This window comes from Equus asinus, chromosome 21 (genome assembly GCF_041296235.1).
Source record: "Equus asinus isolate D_3611 breed Donkey chromosome 21, EquAss-T2T_v2, whole genome shotgun sequence".
NCBI lineage: Eukaryota > Metazoa > Chordata > Mammalia > Perissodactyla > Equidae > Equus > Equus asinus.
In genome coordinates, this window is record NC_091810.1 from 58,845,056 (window position 1) to 58,858,266 (window position 13,211).

Consider the following 13,211-nt stretch of genomic DNA (forward strand, 5'->3'; position numbering starts at 1 on the left):
AAATACAGGGATGATTAGACTAGGTTAAATGACACACAACATTGAAATCTGCAAAACCCAGACTATGGACAAGTCTATAAGAAAAATAACCCAATTTCTTTAACAAAAATTGATTAAAGAAAGTATCACCAGAGAGGTATTCAGAAAAGTTTTCAGTGAATGCTGGTGCTGTGGTGATGGAGCTTTGATGAGGAACAAGATATTGGTGAAATCTGAGAATACCTCTCCACAAAATACTAGTCAATTACAATTTAATTTGGAGAATTTAATATGGAGAACTCCAGCAGACATCAACCTGACGAGGTGAGCAAGGTCAACATCACCTATGCTTTCTGATGTGCCACAGTGAGAAGAGCGCAGCATAATTTATGTGACGTTGCTGCCAAGGATGAGCCTGAGTCCAGTCATGAAAAAACACTGGAACCATCCCACAGAATGAAAGGCCTGTCAAGAAGTGTAAAGAAAGAGGCTTATGGGAAGATGTGGAGTAGGAAGCACCAGAAATCTGCCTCTCTACCCAGACAATAATTGCACTGGCAGAATCAGTCTAATGTAACTATTTTGGAACTCTGGAGTCAGTTGAGGGCCTATAAATTCCAGGGGAAGACTTGGACATTAAAGCGCAATTAACTTCAGCTCTTGGTACCGCTGCAGCTACCCTTTCCCCATCCCAGCCCCAGGAAAGGCATCTATGCATGTGTTCCTGGAGCAACATGCACACAGTTTGTGGGAGCCAGGGTGAGCACAAAGGACTCTGGTCTCTAAATATCAGGGATCTATGCTCTGATCGCAGATTACTGCTTCTGATCACAGAGGTTGTAGACAAAGAGGTCAGTAGCTTTTGTTGTTGCACCTTTCCTACCGTTGCACCACCACCCCCTCCAGCTAAAGTGACTTCCAGGGAATTTAAAGGGCCGTCACCTCCCCACCACCCCATTCATCCTGCTCTTTTTCCCCTTTTGGGAACCAGATATTAAAGACTAGGACATTCAAAAACAACTGCCTATAAGGGGAAAATGAGAACATGACCACACACGCCCAGGGAAAGGCTCAGAAAAGACCCGAGAAGACCTTAAGTTTACACCTCAGGCTGACCCTCAGCACAGACAGCCTACAATAATTTAAATAAACAAAAACAATAACAAAACCCAGCAAACTCTGGGGAAGGGGGAGAATGTGACTTCCAGAGTTATCACATTATTAGATTCAAATACCCAGTCTACGATAAAAAAAAAAAATCACAACATACAAACAAACAGGAAAATATGGCTCATTCAAAGTGAAAAAATAAATCAACAGAAACTGTCCCTGAAAAAGACCTGACTGCAGATCTACTAGACAGACTTTAAAACAGTTGCCTTAAAGATGCTCATAGAACTAAAGGAAGATGTGGATAAAGTCAGGAAAACTATGTATGAACAAAATGGAAATATTAATAAAGAGGGGGCTGGCATAGTGGTTAAGTTCGCACACTCTGCTTTGGTGGCGCGGGGTTCACAGGTTCCAATCCTGGGCATGGACCTAGCACCGCTCATCAAGCCACACTGTGGTGGGCAGTGTCTCACATAAAATAGAGGAAGACTGACACATATGTTTGCTCAGGGTCACTACTCCTTAAGCAAAAAAGAGGAAGACTGGCAACAAGTGTTTGCTCAGGGCCAATCTTTCTCACACACAAAAAAGATTAATGAAGAGAGTGAAAACCTAAAAAGAAATCAAAAGAAATTTTGGAGCTGAAAAGTACAATAACTGAAATGAAAAATTCACCATCAAAGGGATTCAAAGTCAGATTTGAGCAAGCAGAAGAAAGAATCACTAAACTTGAAGACAGAACAATGGAAATTATTGAGTCTGAGGAATAGAAAGGAAAAAGACCAGAGAAAAGTGAACAGAGCCTATGGGACCTGTGGGATACCATCAAGTGGACCAACATTCACATGTGAGAGCCCCAGAAGAAGAGAGAGAAAGGGGCAGAGAGAATATTTGAAGAAATAATGGCTGAAAACTTCCCAAATTTGATGATATACATGAATATAAACACCCAAGAAGTTCAACAAACTATAAGTAAGACGAACTCACATCAAGATACATTATAATCAAACTTTTGAAAGCCAGAGACAAAGGGAGACTCTTGAAAGCAGCAACAGAGAAGCAACTCATTATATACAGGGGATCCTCAATAAGGTTATCAGCAGATTTCTCATCAGAAATCTCGGAAGCCAGAAGGCAGTGGGTCAATATATTCAAAATGCTAACAGGAAAAACTGTCAACTAAGAATCCTATATCCATGGGGCTGGCCCTGTGGCCGAGTGGTTAAGTTCACGTGCTCTGCTTCAGCAGCCCAGGGTTTCACTGGTTCGGATCCTGGGCACGGATATGCACCACTCATTAGGCCATGATGAGGCGGCATCCAACATGCCACAACTAGGACCCACAACTAAAATACACAACTACGTACTGGGGAGAAAAAGCAGAAAAAAAAAAAAAGAAGATTGGCAACAGTTGTTAGCTCAGGTGCCAATCTTTAAAAAAAAAAAAGAGACTCCTATATCCAACAAAACTGTCCTTCAAAAGTGAGAGAGAAATTAAGACATTCTCAGATAAACAAAAGCTGAGGGAGTTTGTTACCACTAAGACTTGTCCTGCGAGAAATGCCCAACGGAGTCCTGCAGGTGAAATGAAAGGTCACTAGACAGTAACTTGAAGCTGTATGGAGAGATAAAGATCTTGATAAAGGTAAATACGTGGGAAATTATAAAAAATTTCTATATGATTTAAGAGACTAATATAAAGAAAGAAAAAAAAACTATTAGTCTAAATGCTAATATTATAGTAACTTCAGTTTGTAACTTGAAGCCTTGTCTTTTACATAATTCAAGAGACAAATGCCTTTAAAAGAATTATTAGTTTATGTTTCTGGGCACACAATGTATAAAGATGTAATTTTGTGACATTAACAACTGAAAGGGGTGGGTATGGAGCTGTAAAGAAGCACAGTCTTAGCACGTTATTGAAGTTAAGATGGTATAAATTCAAATTAAAGTGTTACAACTTTAGGCTGTTAAATGTAATCCCGATAGTAATTGCAAAGAAAACAGCTATTAAACATACACAAAAAGAAATAAGAAAGGAATTTAAACATTTCACTACAAAAAATTGACTAAACACAAAAGAAGATAGTAATGCAGGAAATGAGAGATAAAAGAGCTATTAGTCATATAGAAAAAAGAGCAAAATGACAGAAGTGCTTCCTTATCAGTAATTACTTTAAATGTAAATGGATTAAACTCTCCAATCAAAGGACAGAGATTGGCAGAATAGATAAAAAGACATGATCCAAATATATGACATGTACAAGAGACTCACTTTATTTTTTTTCAATTATTTTATTAAAATCATAAAGGTAAGAGACTCACTTTAGATCCAAAGACACAAACAGACTGAAAGTGAAAGGGTGAAAAAAGATATCCCACGCAAATAGTAACCAAAAGAGAGCAGGGATGGCTATACTAATTTCAGACAAAATAGACTTCAAATCAAAAGGTTATAAGACACAAATAAGGACATTATACATTAATAAAAGGTTTGATACAGCAAGAAGATATAACAATTATAAACATTTAAACACCTAATGACAGACCATCAGAATAATGAAGCAAAAATTGACAGAACTGAGGGGAGTAATAACTAGTTCTACAATAATAGTTGGAGACTTGAATACCCTACTCACAATAATGGCTAGAACAACCAGACGGAAGATAAGGAAACATAAGACTTAAATAACACAGTAGACCAACTAGATCTAACAGACTTATTCAGAACACTCCCCAACAACAGCAGCATGCACGTTTTTCTCACGGGCACATGGGACGTTTCCCAGACCATATGTTAGGCCACAAATTAAGTCTCAATAGGTTTAAAAAGAAATATATCATATAAAGTTTCTTCTCTGACCACAACGAGATGAAGTTAGCAATCAATAACATAAGGAAAACTGAAAAATTCACTAAATTGTAGAGATTAAACAACATACTTTTAAACAGCCAATGGATCAAAGAAGAAATCACAAGAGAAATCAGAAAATACTTAGAGACAAATGAAAATGAAAACACAACATACCAAAACTTATGGGACGCAGTGAAAGTGATGCTAAGGAGGAAATTTAGAGCTATAAACACATTAAAAAACAAGAAAGATCTCAAATCAACAACCTAACTTTATAATGCAAGGAACTAGAAAAAGAACAAACTAAACACAAAGCTAGCAGAAGGAATGAAATAATAAAAATTAGAGCATAGAGAATCAAAGTAGAGAACAGAAAAACAATAGAGAAAATCAATGAACCCAAAAGTTGATTCTTCGAAGAGATCAACAAAATTACAAAACTTTAGCTGTATCAACTGAAAAAAAAGAGAGAGATGACTCAAATGACTAAAATCAGACATGAAAGTGGGGACATTACTACCAATTCTACATAAATAAAGAGGATTATAAGAGAGTACTAGGAACAACTCTACACCAACAAATTGGATAACATAGATGAAATGGACAAATTCCTAGAAACACAAAATCAACAAAGACAAAATCATAAAGAAATAGAAAATCTAAAGTGATCTATAACTAGTAAGGAGATTGAATCAAAGATGTCCCAACAAAGAAATGCCTTGCACCCAATGGCTTCATTGGTGAATTCTATTAAACATTTAAAGAACTAATATAAATTCGTCTCAAATTTTTCCAAAATTCGAAGAGTAGGGAACACTTCTTAACTCATCCTATGAAGCCAGCATTACCCTGATACCAAAGTCAGACAAAGATACTATGAGAAAAGAAAACTACAGATCAATATCCCTTATGAACACACAGGCAAAAGTCCTTAACAAAATACTAGCAAATCAAATTCAGCAGCATATTAAATGGATTATACACCATGACAAAGTGAGATCTATTCCTGGAATTGCAAGGATGGTTCAACATATGAAAACTGATCAATGCAATATACCACACAAACAAAGTGAAGGGGAAAAAAATCACACGATCATCTCAACTGATGCAGAAAAAACATTTGACAAAATTCAACACCCTTTCATGACAAAAACACTAAAAAAACTAGGAATAGAAGGAAAGGAACTACCTCAACATAATAAAAGTCATAGATGAAAACCCACAGCAAACATCATACTCAATGGTGAAAAACTGAAAGATCTTCCTCTAAGATCAAGAACAAAACAAGAAAACATGCCTTCACCATTTCTATTCAGCATAGTACCGGAAGTTTTAATCAGAGCAATTAGTCAAGAAAAAAAATAAAAGGCATCCAAATTGGAAAGAAAGAAGTAAAATTCTCTCTGATTGCAGATGATATGGTCTTATATGTAGAAAATCCTCAAGATCCCACAAAAAAAGTGTTAGAATGAATAAATGAATTCAGCAAAGTAGCAGGACTGAAAGGCAACACGCAAAAATCAGTTGCATTTCTATACACTAACAACAAACAATATGAAAGTAAAATTATGAAAACAATTCGATTTACAATAGCATCAAAAAGAATAAAATACTTAAAAGCCAAAAGAAGGTGAAAGACTTGTACAATGAAAAGTACAAAACATTGCTGAAAGAAATTAAAGAAGACAAATAAATGGAAATACCTCCCATGTTCATGGATTGGAAGACTTAATATTGTTAAAATGTCAGTACTACCCAAAGTAATATACAGATTCAGTGCAATCCCTATCAAAATCCCAATGATGTTTTTCGCAGAAATAGAAAAACCCATTCTAAAATTCATGTGGAATTTCAAGGAGTCCTCAATAGCCACAACAATCTTGAAAAAGAACAAACAAAGCTGGAGGACTCACACTTCCTGATTTCAAAACTTACTGCAAAGCTACAGCAATCAAAACAATATGGTACTGGCATAAAGAAAGACATAGAGACCAATGAAACAGAACAAAAAGCCCAGAAGTAAACCCTCACATATATGGTCAAATGACTTTTGACAAGGGTGCCAAAACCATTTGATGAGAAAAGGACAGTCTTTTCAACAAATGGCACTGGGAAAATTGGATATTCTCATGCAAGACTGAAGTTGGACCCTTATCTAACACCACATAAAAAAATTAACTCAAAATTAATCAAAGACCTGAATGTAAGACCTAAAACAGTAACACTCTGAGAAGAAACCATAGGGCAAAATCTTCATAACATTGGATTTAACAATGATTTCTTGGATACGACACCAAAGGCACAGGCAACAAAAGAAAGAACAGACAAACTGGGCTTCATGAAAATTAAAATTTTTGTGCATCAAAAAACACTACCAACAGAGTAAAAAGGCAACCCACAGAATGGGAGAAAATATTTGCAAGTCATATATCTAATGGGATGAATATCCAGAATACATAGAGAATTCCTAAAACTCAACAGCAGAAACATCAATTTAAAAAATGGGCTCAAACAGACATTTCTCCAAAGAAGATATACAAATGACCAATAAGCACATGAAAAAATGTTCAATATCACTAATTGGCAAGGAAATGCATATCAAAACTACAATAAGATACCACCTCATACTCATGAGAATGGGTACTATCAAAAACAAACAAACCAGAAATCAAGTGTCAGTGAGGATGTGGAAAAATGGAAATCCTTATGCACTGTTGGTGGGAATGTAAAATGGTACAGCCACTGTGGAAAACAGTATGGCGATTCCTCAAAAAATTAAAACTATAACCACCATATATGATCCAGCCATTTCACTTCTGGGTATATACCCAAAAGAATTGAAAGCAGTGTCTCAAAGAGTTCTTTGTACATCTGTGTTCATAGCAGCATTACTTCGAATAGCCAATATGTGGAAGCAACCCAAGTGTCCACTAACAAATGATGAATAAGCAAAATGTGGTGTGTGTATATATACATATATATATATATATACATACACACACACAATGGAATATTATTCAGCCTTAAAGATGAAGGAAATTCTGCAATATGTTACAACATGCATGAACCTTGAAATTATGCTAAGTAAAATAAGCCATTTGCAAAAAAACAAATACTGCATGATTCCACTTATATGAAGCACTTAGAGTAATCAAAATCATAGAGACAGAAAGTAGAATGATAGTTGCCAGGGCTTGGGGTTGGGGTAAGGGGGAAGGGGGATTTATTGTTTAATGGGTAGAGAGTTTCAGTTTTACAGGATGAAAAGAATTATGGAGATGGATGGTGATGATGGTTGTATAACATTATGAATGTATTTAATGCCACTGAACTGTACACTTAAAAATGGTTAAGGTGGTAAATTTTATGTTATATGCAATTTTACCATAATAAAAGAAAATTGGGGGAAAAAAACCAACCAACTATCAAGAACATGAAAGACAGGAAAAGATCAAGAAATTGTTCCAAACTCAAGAGTCTAAAACAAAGACAAGACAATCACATGCAACATGACTTCCCAGACAGGATCCTGCACCAAAGAAGAGAAATAGCCACTGTGGAACAGCTGGTGAAAACTGAATGGGATTTGTGAATCCGTGGTGAATGTTGCACCAATGCTGATTTCTTGGCTTGGAGGGTTGTATGCTGGTTATGTAGAAGAGTGTCCCTGTTTTGGGGACATGCACACTGGAGTGTTTTATGGTAATAAAACATTACGTCTGCAACTTGCTCTCCAAATGTTCAGAATAAGACTAGAGAGTGGGCAATGAATGCAGGAATATATTAACATCTGGGGAACCAGGGTGAAGGGCATATGGGAGTTCTTTATACACACCTGGAGGCATCTTGATGAATGTCTCAAGGACGGATACTTTGGCCTGGTGCATCACCCGCTCTTTCTCCGCCAGGGCCCGTGCGCGGGCCTGAATGATATGTCTCTCCAACATTTCGACCTCATCCAGCCGTTGCTTATAGATCTCCCGAATCTGGCAGGTGGATGATCAAATGCACGGAAATATGGTGAGATCACATGGCTTTACTCAACCTCACTCCAGCATCAGGGCTTCTCATGAAGCATAGAAGAGCAGTCATAGAACTATGGAGACCATCTGGTCCAACCTAACAGATGTGAAAACTGAGACTCACAGAGGGAAACAGCTTAAAGGTTTCATAGCAAAGTCAGTAACAGAGTCAAGCCTGAAACCCTGTCTCCTGACTCCTGGTTTCACAGTAAAGAGAGCTGCCATCCAAACTCTGGGAAATACCAAATACAAGTTAGCACCCCACCTGTGGTAGACAAAGCGTTGTGCCACTCAGATCTCTTCTTCAAGGAAGCACTTGCTACCTTGGTTGCAGAAAGCTAGTGAGTAGACAGCCTCCAGCTGTCAGCTCCTTCAAAGTTTGCCTCAGCTGCTTGAAAGCGCTCACCCGAGACTCCCCTGAAGGGAGTCGTCAGCAGTCAGACGCAGAAGAGCGTATCCAAGCCCGCTGCTTTCCTCCTGGTACAGATGAGGAAGCACAGTTGCAGTTCCAGAGACTGGGCGTGCTTCCTAAAATCTGGGCATCAATGCCTCGGTTAAGATTGTGGTTTGTGATATAAAGGCAGGCACCCCAAAGTGGGGTGACTTTTAGCTTTAACATCTTCAGGAAATAACTATTCAGCTATTTGCCTCAGTCGTTTTATTTATATATGCAATATATAACGTGTGTTTGTGTGTAGAGAAATAAAGATAGGTGCTATAGACATATGGCTTATGTGTGTATTTGTGTAAACGTGTGTACAGAGTGTCCTTCCACTAGAATGTCGGATACACTGAGGCATGGACTTAGTCTGCTCTTTCCCAACTGCATCCCCAGTGCCTGGAACAGTGCCTGGCACCCGGCAGGTGCTGACACTTGTCGAGCAGCGGAGTCCTGCGGGAGGCCGCCTTTCTGCGGGCGCGCCTTGGGTCCCCAGCACTGTCCGCAGACGCGATGCCCCCGCGCCCCCGGTGAGACACACAAGCGCGCGGGGATACGGCGCCGCGTTACCTGCTGCAGCTCGTCCACGAACTCCTCGTGCCGCGCATCCTCGCTGCCTCGGGCCTTGATCAAGCTCGCGCTCACGTCTTCGCCGATCACCTCGGCTGTGTACAAGCTGCGGAACACGCCAGCAAGCAAGTGCGAGATGTCTTGGGTGCGTAGCGAGGTGGGGCGCAGACGCAGCAGGCGCGGCTCGGGGCGCGGCGCGATGCGGTGGGACCGACCCCTGTAATGAAAGGGCTCAGTGTAGGCGAGGGAGGACAGCCAGGTGGACTGGCTGGGGCTGCAGATCCGGAGCAGACGTGGAGTTGGCGTCCATGTTGACCCCCGGAAAGCGGAGGACCCAGACTCGGTCGACCCCTGCTCCTCGGGCTCGCCAGTCTCCATGGCAACTGAGACGCGCTAGCTCCCCGCCTCACTTCCGCTTCCGGCCCCGCCTCTTCCGCTTTGGCTCTGTATCTGATAGCGTCGTCGGTGCCGCCATCGCCGTAAATATTCGTATCATCCGCGTTGCTTTTGCTAAGGTGAGCTTCGTGTGAGGCACCAATAGAGAAAGGGTTAATTGGCACAGCCAGCCCAGTCTGATTGCAAAACCTTGTTCCTAACCATTTACCTTCATCCGTTCGTTCTCTGATTTGTTCAGCAATTAATTAGCTCATTTAATATTGTGTAAAGATTGTGTTTCAGGTCCGTACTGGAAGCTGGAGATGCCAAAGGAAGTAGGATGTTGCTTCTACCCTCCGGGAGCTCACAGTCGTGTGTGTGTGTGTGTGTGTGTGTGTCCAGGGTGGTGAGCAGGGAGGGGACAGGAAATCAATTGCCGTTTAGTGGTTTAAGGCCAAGGTGGAGATAAATGTTGCTTGTTGTGGAACCACAAGGGGCAGGAACTTAATCAGTCTACAGAGTCAGCATGCAGAGTGGCTTTTTGGAAGAAGTGAAGACCAAGCAGAGATTTAAAAGAATGAGTAAACTCACCGTTAGTCCTCAAGGAGGTGGAAATTAAAACCACAATATGATACCACTACACACTTAGTAGAATGTCAAGAAATGAAATACCTACGTACAGCACAACCACACAAACCAAATGCGAACTGGTAAGGAAGTGGAGCAACTCGAATTCTCATGTATTGGGCTAGGGATACAAACTATCACAGCAGTTCTGGAATACAGTTTGGCAGTTTCTTATAAAGTTATACATGTAGCAGTCCCACTCCTAGGTATTTTCCCAAGTGAAATGAAGACTTATGTGCACACAAAACCCTCTACGCAAATGTTTATAGTGGCTTTGTTCATAATCTCCCCGAACTGGAAAAAAACCAAATGTCCTAACCACAGGCTGAAAGGACAAATAAATTGCGGTACGTCTATACAATGGAATACTCTCAGCAATCAAGAGGAAACAGACAATTGATAGACACAGCAGTGTAGATGAATATCAAATGCATCATGCTAAGTAAAAGAAACCATTCTCAAAAGGCAACATAAATACTGAATGATTCCACTTATACGACATTCCAGAAAATGCAAAGCAGAAAAGAGATGAGTGTTTGCCAGGAGCTGGTGATGGGAACTAGTGGTGGCTCCAAAGGGGCATGTGGGAATTTCTTGGGGTGATGGAACTGTTCTGTATCTGGATTGTAGTGGTGGTTACAAGACTATGGATTTGTCAAACTTCACAGGACTGTACACTATAAAGGGTGAACTTTACTGTTTATAGATTATACTTCAATTTTTTAAAAAAAGAGAAAAAAGAATGACTAGGAGTAAGCCAGGAGAGAAGGGAAAAGGGCACTCCATGCAGAAGGACCCCATTGTGCACAAGCTGAGAGAGAGCACCACATATGAGAGGACATGAAAGAAGTTCAGGAGTGGAACTTAAAGAGTTTGAGGGGGGGAGAAATGAAACTGGTCGGCAAGGGCCAGATCATAATGGGTTTGTAGGCGACGTTAGAGAATTTAAACTATTTTGAAGACAGTAGGAGGATCTTAAGCTAGGTGTGTCATGGTCAGCTCTCTGTTTTACTAAGATCACACTGGTTGCTGTGAGAGAACAGACTGGAGGGAGGGAAGTGGCATGAGGGAGATCAGATAGCAAACTATTGTAGAGGTTAGGAAAGCGACAAAAGGAGCTTGGAGTAGGGTGAGAGAAAATGATTGGAGACAGACCTAAAAGGTAGCATTAACAAGACTTGCTGATGGCTAATGGGAATAAAAGAGAAGAGGGGCCAAGAGTGACTCCCAAATAGCCTATGTGTGCAACCAGGTGGTGATTATGTCATCTGCTGAGATGAGGAAGAGGCCTCACTTGTCCAGGGCAGCAGCTTGACTTCACATTGCCTGTCATTGGTGCAGCATGGCTTCTGCTCACCGCAATACAACTAGCCATTTTTTACTCTTGGGGTGAGTGTGTGTGCCTTACAGCCTGAAACCCACTTCCTGAGATGAGCCCCAGTATGCTTGCCCACAGACCTGGGCCACTTCCGTTTCTCTTGGTTGGGCCTAGCTCCCTTATCTACCCTTTCCAGTACCTTTTCTCTCCTCAGATCTTGGAAGCCAGGGCCCCTGCCCTGGACTGTGTACTTGAGAGGACCTTGCTCTGGCTCTCCTCCAGCTACACTCTACAGAACGAAGAGACCACAAGGCCAAGGTAACATATCCCTGCCTGCCCTCCAGGTACCTGGGACCCCAAAAGTATTTGCCCAGACATCCTGAGCCCATTGACAGGGCCTGTGCAGGCCTCTTCTTTAAGGCCTTCCTCCCATTGCTGACTGGTGTGTGCACTAAAGGGTAGCTTTAGTGGGAGGTGGAGGTAGAGAGAGCTTGGGCAAGTGGGCTGGTTTGTCCAGTTCTCCACATGCATGTGAGGATGTGAGGCCTCCAATGGTGCAGGAAAGATCTGTAGGTAGGAGAGAAGTAGCCTCCTCACTGGGCTCCCTGCTTCAGCCCTTGTCCCTCCATGATACTCCTCCTTCCGGCAGCCAGAGGTTCTTTTAAAACATGAGTCAGATCATGTCCTTCCTTGGCTTGAAACCTTCCAAGTGCTCCCCATTTCTCCCAGAGTCAAAGTGGAAGCCCTTAGAAGGCCCAGCCGGACCTGGTCCCCATTACCTCTCTGCCTTCTCTCATTATCCCTCTGCTCCAGCCACACTGTCCCCCTTACAGGTCCTCCAACACACCAGACACACTCCTGCCTCAGGGCCTTGGCACTGCCTGTCCTCTATACCTGGAATTCTCTTCTCTAGATATCTCTGCGAACGGCCCACTCTCTCACCTCCTTCAAGTCTGTGCTCACATGTCACCTTTCCTGTGAGATCCAGCCTGACCAACCTATTTAAAATTTAAGCGTCTCCCATTCCTGAATTCCTTTACTCTACTTTTTAAAATTGTTCGTACACCTTCTAATATACTCTACAATTTACTTCTTATGTTTATTATTGTGTCTCTTTTCTTCCCATTAGAATTTAAGCTCCACAAGAACAGAAGTTTTTGGTATATTTTGTTCACCGAGGATTCCCAAGCCTGTAGAACAGTGCTGGCACACAGTAGGTGCCCAATAAATATTTTTGGAATAAATGAAATAGCAGATCAGTGTCTTCTTCAGTTCAAATACTCCTTAAGTGTGCCTTCTCCCTCAGGGGGGCTAGGCTGTGCCTCCTGCCTCAGATGAGGGTCTGAGGGCCAGCCTCCTGACTGTGTCCCCACACCAAGCACTAGACTCTCCTATGGGGTGGGGTAGGGTGGGGGTGAACACTGGAACTTAGTCCACAGTAAAATAAACATCACAGTTACATTCACAAATGAATATGCAATAAAATCCCACAAATGTAATTATGGAAAAGTAACCTCAAGTCATCCCATACTGTCCTGGGGTTGCCAATTGGCCCAGAAACCTTGTGGTCCATCGTGGCATCCTGGAACCCAGCACCGTCAGTAGTGTCTTCCTGATGTGATCTGAGCACCCTCACTTTGCCATAGCTGCTTCCTTGGGAGAGGCAGCCTTCACTTTTCCTCCTGATGCATCTGGACTTGTGTCCAGGAGGTCCAGGACCCTCTGGAGGGGGCCCAGATGGGGTTTTCCAGTCCTCACAAGTACAGGGGCATGCCCTTGGAACAAGAGCCTCAGGCTGGGCTCTGTGACCACCAGGATCTGTAGAAGAGGGGACAGCTGTGGGGAGAGGGGATTCCAGCGCATGTCTGTCCAGCTGGCACCTATTTGTATCTGGTAGCCGACATCCATTATTTC

General features: G+C 41.7%; 1 protein-coding gene and 1 long non-coding RNA gene across 7 annotated transcripts in view; one reads left to right on the plus strand and one right to left on the minus strand.

Moving 5' to 3' along the window:
• DLEC1 (DLEC1 cilia and flagella associated protein) overlaps nt 1-9,734 on the minus strand; it is a 67,245-nt gene extending 57,511 nt beyond the window's left edge. For 4 of the 5 annotated variants that reach the window (XR_011496771.1, XR_011496772.1, XR_011496770.1 and 1 more), the window contains exons 1-2: nt 8,978-9,734; nt 7,782-7,932 (exon numbers count right to left, since the gene is read on the minus strand). Coding sequence is in view for 2 of the 5 variants with exons in the window: in XM_014845764.3 (XP_014701250.1) it covers nt 7,782-7,932; nt 8,978-9,355 (529 nt within the window). In the remaining 3 variants the exon portion in view is untranslated. Of the gene's footprint in view, nt 1-323; nt 445-7,781; nt 7,933-8,977 lie in introns of those variants that run through there. The other variant, XM_070493854.1, reaches the window with a different exon arrangement.
• LOC106834269 (uncharacterized) lies at nt 9,401-12,548 on the plus strand. 2 transcript variants are annotated; one of them, XR_011496774.1, is made up of 4 exons: nt 9,401-9,492; nt 11,232-11,368; nt 11,512-11,615; nt 12,427-12,548. It is a non-coding gene; the product is annotated as an uncharacterized lncRNA (long non-coding RNA). The 2 variants fall into 2 exon arrangements; XR_011496775.1 differs by having other exon boundaries at nt 9,420-9,492; nt 11,215-11,368.
• Nucleotides 12,549-13,211: the final 663 nt, after the last annotated feature.